The sequence below is a fragment of the Lepisma saccharinum genome, chromosome 5 (genome assembly GCF_977018435.1).
Source record: "Lepisma saccharinum chromosome 5, izLepSacc3.1, whole genome shotgun sequence".
Lineage (NCBI taxonomy): Eukaryota > Metazoa > Arthropoda > Insecta > Zygentoma > Lepismatidae > Lepisma > Lepisma saccharinum.
Window position 1 is genome coordinate 44119279 of NC_139233.1, and position 18711 is coordinate 44137989.

General features: G+C 36.1%; 2 protein-coding genes across 2 annotated transcripts in view; one reads left to right on the plus strand and one right to left on the minus strand.

Annotated features, from left to right (window-relative positions):
• The first annotated feature begins 3074 nt into the window (after positions 1-3074).
• Positions 3075-18711, plus strand: part of LOC145988345 (uncharacterized) — a 688454-nt gene continuing 672817 nt past the window's right edge. Inside the window, exon 1 of the mRNA XM_083123212.1 lies at positions 3075-3375. The gene's annotated coding sequence lies outside the window, so the exon portion shown is untranslated. The remainder of the gene's footprint in view (positions 3376-18711) is intronic.
• On the minus strand, positions 11186-12013 carry LOC145988008 (uncharacterized). Its single transcript, XM_083122845.1, has one exon. The coding sequence runs from the start codon at positions 12011-12013 to the stop codon at positions 11186-11188; it is 828 nt and encodes a 275-aa protein (XP_082978971.1).

Consider the following 18711-nt stretch of genomic DNA (forward strand, 5'->3'; position numbering starts at 1 on the left):
TCGGGAACATGAGAATCTGCAAATCATCAGGGCTTGCTGGGTAGAAAAGAAAACACAACACTGTTTTCAAAGTTAAAACGCAGTTTTATAAACGCGTATATTTCATAATCACTTACCAGTACAACACTAGAACATTCACTACTAACGTTGGTATATTCCCTCACATAAAGCGAAAGTCAAAGAACATAATTAATTGTTTACTTTCAACTTATCGGCAAGAAGAAAACTCGAAAAACCAAAATCTATACTTCAATTCTCTCCGTTTCCAAGTTCTTATTATTTTTCACCTTCAATTGTTTTTCAAACTCAGTCTGTCGTCAGGTGAGAAACATTCAGGTTAGTTCACTTCCTCGGCTGAGATTAGAAAGTGACGTCAACACGAACAGATTTTGACGTATTTATAAACATGTATAAAAGTTGCAACTACAACTGTATCAGTCTAAGTATAATTATCTGTGACAACTTGAACATTATTTGAAATAACAAACATTTTAAAAATCTTAACTTCTTATAAATATAAAATCTTAAACTCTCAGGTTCGTTACACCCTATGCTCCTTCATGGCGGAGTGGAATGCAGAGGGGAGCACTTGACTTTTTTATTATTTAGCACAATTTTAGCACATGCTTAGCATATTTAATTATTTTCGGTTATATTTAACATATATTCGATTTTCAAAATGCAAAGAACTTTATTTTTTACTCTTAGCTCTTTCCGAATTGGATTCCATTTGCTCCTCTTGTGCCAATCGAAGTGCAATGAAGCTTTCCTAGGTGCAAGACCTTGTTGGCTGACAATAGGCTGCCGCTTTCATTGATTGATTGATTGATTTCCTTTATTTTACTTAGCTTTTTGTGCCACTTTTGGCTAATTTTGCGAACATGTGGATGAGTGACGACATGATGAAAATTGATGAATGGATACTCACAAACATACATGCCGCATTTGAGTTCAACTCAGCTCTCATAGAGTGAAGTATCAAGCGTTAAGCCTATGGTATTGACAATAGGAAAAAAATATTGTCTTGTATAGCTTAAAATTCCATCTCTTTTACTTATTTCCCATATGGCTTCGTTAAATGAAGAAAACTTCAAATGTGTATTGTTGCTAAGGCATATTTTATATGTTCTAAGGCATAAGCATATAATTTAGGTCAAGATTGTCTATTTCATGTAGCCAATCAGTCAGAAAGCAAAGAGACTAAAATATTTCGGTGACATTTAGGTCATAAAATTCTGGCCTTAATGATTAATAATGAAAGTTAGAAGAAAATAGTGTTCTTAGTTGAATTAATACCTGGATGTTCTTTACATTAGTTATAAGTAGGGAAGTGAAGTTTTCGTTATAATTTTTCCTAAATTTCGATGTTATTTTTTACTGCAATTCTGTGTAATTTGTCGTCGTTTAGGGCAAAATTTGGTGTTACTTTTACATGCGTTTTTACTGTTTCTTCTATGCTTAAATTTTTCTCATTGTTTTAGTTCTTGAAAATTTAGACAAATTTTAGTGTTAATTACACAACAATTATGGCTTACCTTTGTGAGAAATGACCAAATATCTTTCATTTGGAAAACTATTTTATCTCATCAGCCACTAAATATGAAATCTTTATTGAATGATAACACCCAAATCTTTGAACACAATCATACACATTATATTTCCCTAACAATGCCAAGAAATTCCTCTGCGAGCTCAAAATACCGTTTTGTGTAAACACAACAGATGACAGATGCTTCTCCCCGAGAAATTTACCCGTTCCTACGACATTTTTCTTCTGGACGGATCCCCCCGAGCGAATTCTATTTCAGGACGAGGTTAAACAGAAGACATGTATGTGCCAAAACATAATAAATTTCTCTTGAATCGAACTATAACCAGTTAGACTACAAATGACAGATCTAATAGATTTAAGGTAGTTGTTTTTTAACAGAGGAAGTGTTATCCCCAGTTTATATTGGATATTTCGCGGCGTTTTTCGCGTTAAAAGTGCAAAATTCGGTGTTATTCTGAAAAATGGCGTACTTCACGTTATTTCGCGATTCCGAAACACTGATAACTTGCCTCCTTTATCTACCCAAATACATTTAAACACTTTATTTTTCTTTCCTCAACTTGTCTGTGTTATCGCTAAAACAAAAACATCACGGCCCTAGTTATAAGAGGTCATGGAAACTATTCAGATTTTTGAGTGTCGCATAAGCTTTACTGCAGTGTCTGTTTAACACATTGTGTCCAACGATACTTCATCAAACGAAGATCAAGATATTTTGCAATTTTATTCATTACAATCTATCAATTTTAGTTCAATTTTAACGTCTTTAATTACCAGTCTTAAATAGTTAGAGACGGCGTTGATTTTGAGGCCATTGCTTATTCAGTTAACTATTGTTTAAAATATTAAAATAATATTTTTAAAAATTTACAACGTAAAAGACATCGGTCCTTGTGCCACACCCGCTTTAAAAATTAAAAAGTGACACACTTGAGATAATGATTTCGTAATTCAACTTTTTCCATTATGATTGAAACTAATTTAAAGTTGAACAAATGTTTCAAGGCGTCAAAGGTCTTACTGGAATCTACTAAAACGTGACTTGTGCTGTTCGTGGGTTATATGGGGCATATAATATGAAAAACTATATGGATATAGTGGATTTGCTCAGGTAAAGCGCCAAGTCGAAACCTGGCTAAGGCATCTTTGCAATCACGATCATTATTTTTCATGTTAATACTATCTAATAACATTCTCCATTCGAACTGTAATATTTCACGATCATGGTATTGTTTTCGAGTCACAGAACGATCAACATGCAACGATGGCGAAGAAATCTTAACGTGGCCCAGTCTATGGGCAGAGAATGAGAGAGAGAGAGAGAGAAAGAGAAGAGGCAACTTTGATCGCAACGCCGAACGAATCGGTTACTTCCGCGCAACTTCGGCAAACATCGGCTCATCATCGCTCGCTTGGAAGGTGAAAGCTCTTCAGTTCGTGCGTGCGGGTCCGTGCGAGAGCACGTATTACGTGAACGCATGTGACACGGTGTACAACAACCTTCCCCCCCAAAAAAGGCAGTTATATGAGGCATATCTGGAAGTGACATGTGAGTTTGTACAGAAACCATGTTAGATGGACGCTCTGCCTTGATAGTGAAAGCTTGACAAAGGAAGTTGGATTTGCGTAGTTGGTTTTCAGTTTTGCGTGTCTTTTGTTCGCCTTCATGTGCCGAAGAAATTGTAACGCATGATACAATAATGTGAGCTTCGGTGTGGTGTGTGGCATTCGACGAGACGATATTCCTACAAAGTTATCAAGTTGGAAAGTTTCTTTTGTTCCATGGATTGAAACACTGTGAACCCGCCAACTAAACAAAATAGGTGAGTACATATATTAAAATTATCTTGCCACTTTAATTTTTTTAAAGCACGTATTTATCCTCAGATCCGTTTAAACTAACTCATACGCCCTTTCCTTGATGAGGAATCGAACCTACAACCTCTCCTTTTGTTCTCCAATACCTTAACGCCGTGGTTTATTGGTTAGCGTGACGTGGTAAAACAAAATTTCTGGCAGTATACTTTACATGAATTTCAATGGTGGCGTTGGAAAGGTTAGGCGCCTGCCTTCATATTGGACAGTTAGAGTTAATTTATGACGAAGATCATTGATACGTACTAAATTTTGAATGGCTCACAAGGATCTTTAAGAGGCCCTAAGAAATCGATGGTGTTTTATTTAGAAAATGATTTTCACTTACTGTAGCATCTTATTGAGTCGTCAATATTTTAATTTGCATATGTAATTTTGTTATTTTGCGTCACTTTTCTTCCGCATCTGGCTAATCGCGGCGATGAGGATGAGTGATGATTAAAATAAAATTGATGAAGGGACACTCTCAGAGTACACCCATACCAGGGCAGGGACTCGAACTCAGGTACCGAGTTACGATATCGAAATTCGACCACGTAGCGCGCTCGGGGGCACCGACGAGAACGAAGGGGTCTAGTACACGAATGGGCTATGTATGTATGTGTGTGTGTGTGTGTGTGCTTTATTCTGGGTAAAATTATTCAGGTACAGATAAGAATTGTATTTGCTGGTGACGAAAATGAATTACAATCATGCAAATCTCATCATGAGAACTACTAAATATGCTTTGATATGTTCACGAGTGACCATATTTTCGCACATATTTATTCACTTAGAGCCGGTTGAGTGCCGGACTCAGAATCTCGCCACAGAGGGACTTAAGTTCGAGTATTGGGATGGGCATGGTTGTTTTATTTTTGAGTGTTCTTTCATCAACTTATTCAGTATTCATCCTCATCATAGTGATGAACACAAAGTGACCGTAAGTGACAGTAAATAAGAAAGAAATACCAGTACAAAATAAAAAAAAATATTGGTTTATAAATCCCAAGTATGGAAAAGCTTGCCTACCGACAGAAACAAATTCTCTCTCTCTCTCTCTCTATCTATCTCTCTCTGTGTGTGCGCTTTTGTACTCATGAGAATATCGCTTCGGTGAACAAGCGCGTTCAGAGCTGTACTCACGCTCTTTCCACCACAAGGTTCGAGTCCCGACAGGGTTGTTTTTAGTGAATGCTCCTTCATTAAATTTCGTCTAATCATCATTCATCCTTATCGTCACCAATAGCTCAGAGAGGCAGAAAGTGATATTAATTAAAAATAATACAGACACAGCTAATGAGAGATGCTGTGGCCATTCATGCTGTGGAGCGTACAGCATCTAAGGTATTGTCACCGAAGGTTCTGTGTTCGAGTCTCAGCACAGTAGTACCTGTTCAACAGTTTTATCTATAACAATCATTTATGCTTATAAGATTCTCTATTTTTCTTCTTCTCTTCCTTTCTTTTATTTTTTTATGCTCTCTCTCTCTCTCTGGATTCTAAATCACCCTTGTATTACAAAGTGTCATGATCACATCTCTCTCTCTCTGTTTTTCCTCTTCTATCTTTCTTCATTTTTCCTCTTTCGTTCTTTTTATCATTCCCTTTATTTATCCTTTAGTTTATATTTTCTCCTATCTTTCTTTGTATATTCTTACTTCCTGTTTCTCTATCTCTCTCCCTCTCCCTTTTTCATTCTGTCTTCCTCAGTTCTTCATTTTTTCTTTGTTTTCGCCCTCTCCATTTTTCTTTCTGTTTATCTCTTTCTACATCTTATCCATTTCTCTCTTAGTTTCTCTTTCTTTCTTCATTCCTGTGTCTCTTTTTTCCCTCTGTTATTTATTTCTGTCTTCCTGCCATTCTTCCTGTTTCATCCTCTCTCATTGCCTTTATGTTTCTTCTTCCCTCCTTCTGCTCCTGTATCTCGTTCTTTCTATCATTCTCTCTACTTCTTCTGAGTTTCTGTATTTCTTTTATTCTTTCCTCCTTCGTTCCTGTGTTTCTTTATTTCTTTATCCTCTAGATCTTTCTCAATTTCTGCCTTCCTCCGTTCTCTATCTTTCTACCACCTTATTTTACTTTATTTCTGTATTTCATTGTATTTCTGTTCTCACTTTTTTAAAATCCATATGTGTGGGTGGGATTCTTTCTCTACCACAAATGATTCTGAATTTTCTCATCTAGGCTAGATCCATCCTCTCTTATCCAGTGAGACGCAAATTAGGCAATTTTATTTACTATTCATGAGCAGAGTCGCGAAAATTATATTTCAAAGTTTAGTGGTGCATATATTTGATGCAAAGTGAAATGCACAAACAATAGACAACTCAAATGAACTGTTTTTAGTGTAAGAATGAAATATATATCTTTCCGAATAATATATGGGCGTGTTATCAATATTGTGTGTCATTCTAGAAGAGATACTAACCAAGAGTAAAGATTAACAGCATTTATGTAAAACTGCACTATATACAAAATATGGTAGAAAATATTATCAGCATTTACCAACATTATGTGCACAGCCCTCAACATTATTTGTGCAGTGTATAAAGTGACATCTAGCCGATCTTTCATAGGTGGGGATACAGAATATTCTTTCTGGGGTTATTTCGAAATGGACTCTCGGAACCATCTTTGGTATCTTGTTACACCGTTGCATGCCAAGCAGCAAGAACAGAGGTCTTCAATACTCGATTAATTCTTAAGTTACACAAATTCTCGTTATCTACTAAGTAAGTTAATATAATTTCTGCTGGTGAATAACGAAAAAAGAACTAATATATATTCTCTGAAAGTGAAAAGTGCAAATATAATTATGATTAATGAATTTCATGCTTTATTCAGTTAATATTTCATACGTATATTATTAAGAATGCGCTGGAGCAGTCTCCATATCCGAATTTAAAGATATTGGATTACTTGTCCTAGACGTTAGACCGAAATTTTTTACTGGCCTAATATTTACTACATCTTGCATAGTTTTACAATATGTTTTAAATTAATAAAACTGTTTTCTACCCTCATTCGGGAAAAACTAATATCGAATTGTTATACAGAATTCAAATTTATAGCTCAAAGAATGCAACTACATTTACGCTGCAATCTACCGGTATTATATTTGAATGTCTTGTGGACTAAAACTTGTTAGAGTTGAAGATACCTGGCATTGCGGAAGTAAGGGAATATTTTTTTTTAATACAGAGTGATTGCATTGCCTTTATTTTATTTCGTTGTGCGCTCATAACATGTGAAGAAGCTTTTATGTGTTTCCTGCTTGCATAATTTGGAACTCAGATGTTTAAACTTGGCACACAAATGGATGCATTTGATGACACTTGAAGACGAATTCAGTTTCGAACCCAAATATGTTGTACCCCGTCAGGATTCACTCGTGTGTGTGTGTTTGTATGTATATATATAAACACACATACACACACACACACTCTCCTGGGGTGGAAGGGGTGCTCCTTCCACGTAGTGCACCCAATAGTCAACCACACTTCCACGTAGTACACCCTGGACTGCAGACTAACGAGGCTCTCAGTATAATTTTGTTTGTATTGTCATGTGTTTTGTCCTTATTTGTGCTGAGTGCTCCTTTACAGCCTCAGCTTTTAACGAAAGTCAGAATATTTTATGATTTTAGTTATGCAACGTTAGAGTTGTTATGTGTAACGATAAGGGGCTGGACCCCGTAGAATGTGACGGGTGCAAAATAGCCTTAGTGCTGACGCACCCAAAATTTTAAGTTCAAATTCACACTCTCTCCTCACAAAAGGTTCGGATTGATTGATTGAATTGCTTTATTTTACTTCGCTTCTTGTGCCAATTTTGGCTAATATGCGAAGATGAGGATGAGTGATGATATAATGAAATTGATGAATGGACTCTCACAAACATCCATGCCCAGGCTAAGATTCGAACCCGTGACCCCTGGCGTCGTAGCGCGATGTGCTAACCACTCTGCCACGGGGGCCGGCACAAAATGTTTCGAATATTCTTACATTAGGCACATCAAGTTTGGAATATTAATATATTAGGCAATAGACATGGTGGCATATATCGGCGAAAAAACGAGAACGTCCATCAGACAGATACCATGTGTTTTAGCATTCCAAGGCCGTTTCCGCGCCGCAGCTTCTGTCGAAGTAAGCAACAAAACTCAACGCAGCTATTCCGAGCCTTGTCAAGGAGTGTTTGATTTGATTGGTTGATATTGTGTTTAAGTACACTTTATGCACAGTAAGGCTAATCGGGACTGGACCTACAGTTTAAAGTGGGATCCGAACAACTTGTGCCTCCACCGGGTATCGAACCCGGGACCCCTTGCCACTACGCCATCGCGGAGGCTCTCAAGTAGTGGAAATAACAGTAAATTATAATTAAACTTTACTCTCATAAAGTGGAACTGATGAAAAGAACATTGATATAGCATTTAATTCAAATGTAACCAGCATTACGAACACAAATATCTTGTACAGTGGCTCTCAAAAGTTTTAGGACAACGACATTTTAAACTAGGCAACCCAACTTACCCAAGGCGTTGTTGGGTTGCGTGTAGAGTTAGGCTAAATTTCAGGGTTGCCACATGCACAATAGATATTTATAAAATACGCGAAAGAAAGAAATCCAAGTATTATTGTATAAAACTAGAAAAAAATATCAGTATTACATTTGTTGCAAATGAGAAATACTTTCTGAAAGAAAGAAAATCTATTTTCTGGTATTTCATAGCTGATGAGTCTACACAAAGGAAAAGATGAGAGATGAAACAGAAGGAGACAACAGAGAGAAGAAGAGGGAAAGCAAAAGGGGAAAAGGAAAAGCAAAGGAGGGAAGAAAATGAAGGACAGAAGTGGATTGGAGAAGTAATGAGGGGAAAGGCAAAAGATGCGAGAAGAGATGAGGATAATAGAGCAAAGAGGAGAGAAGAGAGGAAGGCAATCAGGATGAGAGAAGAGGAGTTTGAAGAGGAGAGAAGGAGGCGAGAAGAGGGGAGTGGAGAATAGAGTGAAAGAGAGAAGAAGAGAAGAACGAAAAGAAGAGGAGGAGAGTGCAGTAGAGTCGGAAATATAAGACAAGAGAGGAGATAAGAGGATTCGAGAAGAGTGGGATGGAGACAAGAGGGGAGAAATGGAGGGAGGGCGATATGAGATAAAGCAGAGGAGAAGGAGGGGAGAGAAGAAGGAGAAGAGAAGAACAGAAAAGACTGGAGGCGAGAGGAGGGAAGATGTAGTTGCAGAAAATATCGTCTCGGCGTCAAGAATTGATGCATTGATCAAATTATCGACATGAAACATTCAATAGCATTTTAAAATGTATTGGAGAATGTATTAGATGTGTGCGAAATGCCTTTTGGTTGGGTCAGAGCAAGATAAAATCTTCCACGTAAGATCTTTGATTTTACCTGCGATTATACCATTAAACACATGAATGTAATTTTAATATTTATAAGAATTATCCAATTTTTCTCCACTTCTCGGTTCGTTGAAATGGAGATTTTGTTATTTCCCCTCCCACCAATCGTTAATTCCAAACTGAATCATTCCGTTTCACACGGCGTGGACAATGAGCACAATGGGATATGTCTAAAACGTATGAAAATTTTCTGCCACCGGAGGGGTTTGAACCCACGACCGTCAGGTTGACGATCCTTAACGTTATCCACTACCCTACAAGCTTGCGCTCCTGAAAGCAGGTAGAAGCAGCTGACGAATGTGAAATGTAGATCAAACTCTCCTCCTACATGTAATGTGCAAAGAATACTTGTTTATAACAAAGAAAACGATGGTACTACGAATCGGCGAAAACATTGAATGGAGAATTGCACATGATGAAAATTGTTCATTCGATATTTAAGGAGGTATCCCTGTATTGAACTCGAGTGGGAAAAGGGATAAAATTAGTATGTCCTGAATTACCACAAACATAAATAGTTATTTCATTAATATTTGTCAATGCCTTTGAAGGAGTACACAATTATCGTTAGAGTATCATAATTCACGATCTTATACATGAAAACCTTTGAACGTGTGTGAATTCATTTATTTGTTTATATATTTTTAAGCAAATTCCAGATGCAGAACAATGTAGCTGGTATTTGTCAATGCCTTTGAAGGAGTACACAATTATCGTTAGAGTATCATAATTAACGATCTTATACAGGAAAATATCCCTTTGAACGTGTGTCAATTATTTATTTATTTTTTTACTAAATTTTAGTAAACTACCTGCATAGTATGCGTGGAAGTGCCCGTTTTTTTCGTTTTCGTGAATGCAAGGCACATATATATGTTAATGATTAATTGGAATTATAATTATGAAGAATGATAACTGAAAAAATTAGAACCAACTTAAAATACTCGTTTATGTAAAAATTGATCTGTAGTTTTACTAATGAGAAATTAAATGTGCACTTTATAACTATTATGTAGAATATCTTTGTTTTGCGTTGGTGTATTTAATCTTCTTTTTACCTTTAAGAATTTATTCTTATTTATTTCATTTTTATTGTAAAAATATTTTAATCTATAAGCGAATGAACTTTCTTGTTTAATATACAAACGAACCTTTGGTAGAGGACCAACATTGTCTCGGAGAAGATTACTATTGTTCCATAAATCTTCAACCAAAGGCTCCGGGAACTGACCCATTTCTTCGAGGTATTTTTGTTTCTCTATGTCACTTAAAAATTACAAGTTATTCATATTGTATACGCTCCTTTTTAACAAAGTAAGCTCGAAGACAATCTGTATTCCATTTGTATTGGAAACTTGGTCAAACCGGAAATTCTTTTATCGCCTTCGATAATCGAATTGTCTGATCGATTATTTTTCGTTTACCCAGGAACATCCCCCATAGGAGATTTCCGAGACCGGGTTTACGCTACTCACCCGTAGCTCCCCAATTTCCTCAGGATGGTGGGTTGCCACCGATCCTATACGCAGGCCGTAAACATAGTGACTGAACCCAGGCGGACTCGAAAACATGCAGTCTCGCAGTCGGAGTCCAAAGCACAGTGCCTTAGACCGCACGGTCACGGAGGAGGTCTTCTCTTATTTTACTTTTCGCTAATCGCGATGATGAGGATGAATAATGAATTTTTTAAAAAAATATAGAAGGTCACGCACAAAGAACAGGACGGGTCTTCAACCTCTTAGGTGACGAGTTCAAGCCCTAAAAACGAGGATTTCAACCTTAGACCTCAATTTCAAAATTATAAACAAAATGTCTATTTACAATAAACTTCTCATCAAGGCCAAAATAGTTTGTAACTGTGAAACTACCCCCTGAATGCGAATTGACAATATATTTTTTCATGTGAGTAACAATTAAATGTGTGGCACACAGAGATACTTTTTGCGAAATCAATTAACTATACCCTGAACGAGCCTCTCTTGCAAAGCCGCGCATAGTGGAAGAGAAGGAGAGGGGGAAAGGGGGGGCGGATCGAGTGGACAGAGCGAAACCGTACACGTTGATGAGATGGTTGGTAGAGGCAACGCGTTTTCGGAACATCTCTGAGGTGTTCTTATGCGCAAGTTGAAAGCGAGTCGCACAGAAACCGAATCAGCTGGTGAGGGAGTTGCAACGCGTGACTGTTGGCGCGTGTTTCCAATTCTCAAGCAGCGTTGCAAGTGAACAAAAAAACAGTGGGTAACAATGACTCAATGCAGAATTGTAGAACAACAAAAGCTCACTAGCGAAAACAATACAATAAGCTTACCTTATGTGTTGTAAATACTGCAAATACGATCAAATGAAGAAACCAATGATTTATTCCAGGTCTTCTATGCCGTCAAGTTCGGAACCTGAATCGGACATTTCGCAACAAGAATCTTCTGCACTTGACAATGAATCGTCCGCACTGCTGCTACTGTCGCCAACCCTGAAAGCCAGACGCTCTATTTCTGGTTCCAGCAAACCCTCCGTCCGAATGTATTGTTCCTCAGTTTTTCTAACATTGCTGCAACATGACTCCCATTCCTCCTCTCCAATCACCGAAAACGGTTCCTTACAAAGTTCCCACACATCATTTAATTTGAAAGTCACATTGCGATTTGCAACCCATTGTTTAGAAATGCCCCAAATTTTCTCTATAGCATTTAAATCGGGATGATACGCAGGCAAGCGAAGGACTGTGTGGCCATGTTCATTCATCAGTTCATCTAAAATGTAGGATTTCATCTTCGGTTTGTGCAGTTTTATAAGGCTGTATAGTTCAGGCTTGAACATATCGTCCGTAAATGGTATATTGTTTTTTAATAGCCACTCTTGCATTTCCTTTTTCTTGGTGTTAGACGAAGGGCATCTTTCTTTCTGAATATTGTGGTAGGATGCGTTGTCGATTACGAAGACGGAATTTGAGGGTAAATTTGGAATGACCATTTCTCTTATCCACCGCATGTAATTGCTGGAATTCATCTCCGAATGGTAGTCTCCAGTTTTCTGATTGGATTTAAATATCAGAAGGGCGTTAGGGATGAACCCCTTGTCGCTGCCTGCATGGACAATAATGAGACGTTGCCCTTTGGATATTGGAGATTTCAGGCCCTCGAGACTATCGTCGCACCATGTTTTAGTGGTTGTGTGGGAACTACCCATACAGCACACCAAGTTTCAGACATATTTCAGAAATATTACAATCTTTCATTTATGTTTCTAACATTCTGGTTTCGCGTTGACGTTACAGAAAGCATCACATGAAGTCCCAGTTTTGTTTCTGAAACATTGCAATGTTATAGTTTCATTGTCTAGTTTCTGCAACGTCTCATTTTTCTTACATCTCTGAGAAATGTTTCAGATACATTTCCGCAATGTTGGATTCAGTCATCATGCATGTGTGGCGGCCATCCGGGACATTTTCTGCGGCGGCCATGTTGTTACCTTCAACGCTGACGGGGAGTCGTGCACATCTTATGAAGAATAATGTTGTTTATTGAGTGGTAAGTTGAATATTATTAATGCCAAAGTGTGTTTAATTGTGTTATACTTATGCACGCTATATATTTAATCAGTGTTGTGTAACGTGTGTGAAAAAGTGAGTGGAAACAAGGCAGTTCAAGTCAGTGTTTAAAGAAGTATTTTGTTTTGTTTGTTTAATTAAAATATGTGGACATAAAGAAGCACTGAACTTCTCCACCTCATGAAACTATAATCGCGAGAAATAAGTTGCCTACGTTGTGTGTAGTGAAAAAGTGAATGGTCGAGACGCAAAGTATATCCCTGCATGTTTTTACTGTTAAAAATAGCTATATAGTTTTCGTTTACGGTATATGACTCCCCTCCCCTAAATTTTGCACAAAATTTGTCCTCTTCTTTTTAAAAAATGTTGTTTCTCACTTCCCTGTGCGTAGTGAAGAGGCATAGAATACCACGTAAGTTGTTACGTTCAGAGCCTCTATCTAATACAAATTACGAATCAACTAATTTGTTCTGTGACATCGTTACGTAATGTAAGTCTACGGCAGCACCACAGCCACGGTCATACTTGTTAGATCAGCTCTCGATTGGTTGCACAAGCTATCAAGAATAAAATTATCCTATGAAAAAACATTTAATAATAGCACAAATGAACATAGCAGTCATAATCAAAATTCTGTTTACAATGAAGTGCAATTATAAACAAAACAAACATGATACTGGCTTTAAGAAAAAACACAGCCTTCTGAAAGTGACAGTATGCCATGACTACTAGTAGTGTCACAGTGCCATGACTAGACAGTGTATATTATAAAAAAATGACTAGCTATGCCAGGCTATCAAGCTAGTATTTATATAAGTATTTTGACCTGTCTCATTATCCACTATAATGTGAGAAATTCTTGTTATGAAATACATGCAAAATCAGAAGAGATTTTGTTGTATACTTTCATTTTTTCATGCTCCTTATCAGGTTAGGTAGATAATGTGCAAAGCTAGCTTTTCCAATATTTCCAGCCATCAATCACCACATGGGTAATTTTTTGTGTGACCAAACTAAATTCCTAATTATATTTCTCTCTTAATCACTTGTTAGGTTACTCACTTATGTTAATCATCTCTCTCTCTCTCATGTAGTCTTGTATAGTTTTGTTTCTCATGAGGCTTGTGATGCCCTCCATATACTATATTCATAATTTTTTCGTAATTGGGTAGGTAGAATTATAGATTATAGACAAAAATAAAATAAAAGGTTAAAATCAAATTATGATACTGCACGATTGCACAAGTTGCAGATGTATTTAATTTGGCATGTTAAAAGAAAGATGAAACATGAAATTTTTTTCTTCGGAATGTTGAGAAATTTTCTAAAAAAGTAGATGGAAACACTGATTTTCACTAATATTAACGATTTGGATGTTACATGACATATTGAGCATTCACTAAAAATCTTTATGCTAGTTCTGAGCAAATAATATGAAGTAAAAGCAATTTTTCTTGCCAAAATTGAATCGGTCTTAAGGCATTCTCCGAGGTTACCTTTATAAAAAAACTGAATGGTGCTGACATGAAGAATGTAAATTCTTGATGTTGCTTTGCAATTTTCTTCAAGGCTAAGATGTTTATGACTCCAACAGTTAGTTTTTTTGCAGATTTAGCAGTAATTGAGTATTTTATGGCTGATTTAAGATTAGTTTCTTTCGCAAGAATGATCATTTTTGGACAAAATTTGGATTTCAAGTTACAGTAATCCAAAACTATGAAACAATACAAGTTAATATACTATATTTATGTCATTTGGGGTTCAATTGTTATTATTAAGTTTCAAGAGGTAAAAAATTGGTAATATTTAGTTGTTTTTATGCTAAAAATCCATTCAATCATCATTTCTTCGTAATTACGTAGGTAGAATTATGGATTATTGACAAAAATAAAATAAAAGGTTAAAATCTAATTATGATACTGCACGATTGCACAAGTTGCAGATGCTGTATTTAACTTGGCATGTTAAAAGAAAGATGAAACCTGAAATTTTTTTCTTCGGAATGTCGAGGAATTTTCTAAAAAAGTAGATGGAAACACTGATTTTCACTTATATTAACGACTTGGACGTTACATAACATATTGAGCATTCACAAAAATCTTTATGCTAGTTCTGAGCAAATAATATGAAGTAAAAGCAATTTTTCTTGATAAAATTGAATCTGTTTTACGGAATTCTCCGAAGCTCCCTTTGTAAAAAAAACTGAATGGTGCTGACATGAAGAATGTAAATTCTTGATGTTGCTTTGCAATTTTCTTCAAGGCTAAGATGTTAATGACTCCAACAGTTAGTTTTTTTGCAGATTTAGCAGTAATTAAGTATTTTATGGCTGATTTAAGATTAGTTTCTTTCGCAAGAATGATCATTTTTGGACAAAATTTGGATTTCAAGTTACATTAATTCAAAACTATGTAACAATACAAGTTTAATATACTAGATTTAGGTCATTTGTGGTTCAATTGTTATTATTAAGTTTCAAGAGGTAAAAAATTGGTAATATTTAGTTGTTTTTATGCTAAAAATCCATACAATCATCATTTCTTCGTAATTACGTAGGTAGAATTATGGATTATTGACAAAAACAAAATAAAAGGTTAAAATCAAATTATGATACTGCACGATTGCACAAGTTGCAGATGTATTTAATTTGGCATGTTAAAAGAAAGATGAAACCTGAAATTTTTTTCTTCGGAATGCCGAGAAATTTTCTAAAAAAGTAGATGGAAACACTGATTTTCACTAATATTAACGACTTGGATGTTACATAACATATTGAGCATTCACTAAAAATCTTTATGCTAGTTCTAAGCAAATAATATGAAGTAAAAGCAATTTTTCTTGCCAAAATTGAATCGGTCTTAAGGCATTCTCCGAGGTTACCTTTATAAAAAAACTGAATGGTGCTGACATGAAGAATGTAAATTCTTGATGTTGCTTTGCAATTTTCTTCAAGGCTAAGATGTTTATTTTACTTGTGCAAAATATTGTTTTTTGAAATGAAAATTCTGACCAGAATTGATATTATGACATTATTTCCTTTCAGGGAAAAATTAATGTTACTGCTCTCCAACAAGAGGTTATAGCGGAGAACCTGCAATGAAATACTTCTTAACAGAACAGAAGCAATTGTATTTTGACAAATTTAGACAAATAAAGAATATATTTTATGAAAAAATATTATTTTTATAATAATTTTTCTTTGAAGTGATGCATGTCCAATTTTTAGAGTTCAATGGTGACATGGATAGTGTCTGATCACTCGCTGTTCTAAAAAAAATGTATCAAAGTATGCTTATTTATATATTTGGTTCTTTGAATTGATGTTTTAAGTCCACTTTATGCACAAATAGGCTAATCGGGACTGGGCCTACAATTCAAAATGGGATTCGTATCACTGGAATGTGCCTCTACCAGAGTTTCGAACCAAAAATCCCTTCATTACAAGGAACTTAATTCAATTTCTCAGTGCATTCTGAAACTGACCATCCCATCCTAACCACCATAACAACGTTGAAAGTCAAACATGGGTGAAATATAAATGAATAAAAAATAATAGAAATGAGAAAATATAATTATATCTTTGAAGTAATAATTCAATGGAAATTGCTCACAAGTAACATTCAGAGAATTAACTAGTAACCACAACCTCTGATACACACTGCACATTTAATATTATAGAGAATGTCAAAACTTTTCATTGATTTATAAATTTTTAGTTATTATTCAATTATATTATTCGTAAAGTTACTGCCTAAAAATTTCTAAAGTTTAGATGTCTCCACTTTGCATTTGTGAATTGATATTTATTTCCCAGTTCTGGTTACTGGTTCATTTACTGAATTTATTTTGTGGTCAAAGTGTATCTACATTTCTCCAATTATGTAAGTATATAGGATATTATAACATTCATTTTGAATTTTTATTTGAGATACGTAAAAGGTGAGAATGTCACATAGTAAATTTTAGTATCTGAAAGTTATATTTGAAGAAATGTGCTCAATTTGTGATGTTTGAAATGAATTTGGAATATTGCTGTGTAAATCTGAAAGTTCGAACACCATACATGTGGAACATGTATTCTGTCCAGGAAAAATGTTTTCATTCATACAGATATGACATTAGAGTAGAATTTTCAGATAACCGTGACTCATAGAATCATGAATGAATTTCATACAACACTAAAATGAGGGCCTCCCCGATGGCGCAGTGGTAGCGTCGTCGCCTTGTAATCAAGGGGTCCCGGGTTCGATACCCGGTGGAGGCACATGGCACAGTGGTTCGGATTCCACTTTAAACTGTAGGTCCAGTCCCGATTAGCCTTTCTGTGCATAAAGTGGACTTAAAACAACAATTCAATCAATCAATCAAAACAACACTAAATGCTTCCAGCCTCTCATCTATTAGTAGAGGGGACGGGAGCATTATGCTGATCACATCACTCAAATCCCACCTTCTTTGTGACAGGGTGCAACAAACCATGGAGAGCTTATTATTGCATGTAAAACTTTACACACATTTGAAGGTAGTTTAGGATTTGGTGGCGAATACGAGTATTTTTCCTTTTTTTAGTTGTAACTGTTGTCTGGTGTGAATGAATGTGTATTTCGTACTTTTATGCACTTTTCCCCCCTCGAGAATAATTGTAGCAATTGAGATACGTGGTCATTTGAGGAGAGGTAAAATAAATATAATTAAATATCATTCCTAATTAGGTATCAAACATTGTGATTTTTTTTCAGGAAATTATTTACAAATAAATATTGAAATAAAGGGGCTTAACCCCAATAGGCCCCTTAAATATTTCACTCGTGAATACAGTACTGATTCCATTCAATATAACCATAATGTAAAATTATATCAATGTAATGTAGCTGAAATATCACAAAACCTTACTGAAATGTATCTGTAATGTTACACTGACATGTTTCCGCAATGTTACATTGACACGTTTCTGTAATGTTGCACTGACATGTTTCTGTAACATTACGAATGTTATGTTAGATTCGCGGACATTTTTACATTGCTGAAACATACCTGAAACATCACAGTAACGTTTCGCAATGTTGCTGCAATGTTACAATGTTTCACGAGTTACGTATCCGTAACATATCTGAAACCATGTTGTGCTGTATGGGTATGAATGTATGTTTCATCGGTGTATACAATAGGACGGCCTTCCCGACGATATCTACTGATGGCCCGTAAATAAGCAATCCTTGCATTCCGAATGTCATTCCTCTCAATAAGCACACGTCTATTAGTTTCCACTTTCTTCCACCTAAACCCAAGTTTTTTGAAGATCTTCAATAAACTGGTTGCCTGCCCTTTATATCCGATGGTTTTCCTTAACTTTGCAAGCACAGATTTTACTGTTGGGACTTGCCTGTCTACGGTGTAAAATTCATTAATTGTTCTCCGAACAACGCACATGTCAAAATCATCTATATCTGTACACGGCCGCGGACGATTTTTATTTCTACGGGGCGTACTGTATGATGACGATGATCCAGCACGAACAGCCGAACTTTCCTTCTTAATTGATTTTACCGTACTTAAAGATACACCTGTCGCAGCACAAACACGGTCAATGACTTTTTTAAGAGGCAACTTCAAATCATTTTGGTCAGCCTCTTTTTGCATGAATTGCAAGACGTTTGCCACAACTTCACGCGTTTGTCCCCTAAGCGTTCTACGATAAACTTTGGAATGAACAGGAGGCATATTTTATGTGAGGAACACACTACGAAATCGCACTTCCATACACTCAGCAGCACGCTCAAGTCTAGCACCAGATCCTCGCACCTCGGTATCACTTTCACGAATGATTTCTGAGCATGTCGTTCTGCGCAACCTGCTACGCCGTCAGAAGGAAGAAGACCATTTTAGGCTCGCTGACTAGCGAAGCGACAGAACTCGGAGATGTTCCGAAAACGCGTTGCCTCTAACTGCTGTGGCTTTTCTCCCTCCACGCAATCCCGTTCCTCTAACTTGTTCATCGCTGCTCAGATACTTGTTTTCGTTCACCTGCTCCAGAGATAAGTGGGGCAGAGTGTTGTTCGCATACATGTAGCAAGTAAACAAGCTTATCTCAGAATGAAACTTCCAGAGAGTATTAAAACGTTTGCTTCAGCAATGAATGACTGATCACATACATAATTCTGTTGCCAAAAATTAATGGTCTAAATTCATTTCAAGACTTGATAGTATATATTTACTAGATTCCAAGTTATAAGGAATTATTTCGTAGATGTTCATGTAACTCCACTAAAATTGCAAATAAAATATCCACAAGCTTAGATATACTAATACGAAGAAAGAAATTCAGAGTTCAATTTCA

Bases quoted from the DNA above. Each gene is read 5' to 3' on its own strand.
- LOC145988008 (XM_083122845.1), bottom strand. From the start codon at position 12,013: ATGGGTAGTTCCCACACAACCACTAAAACATGGTGCGACGATAGTCTC.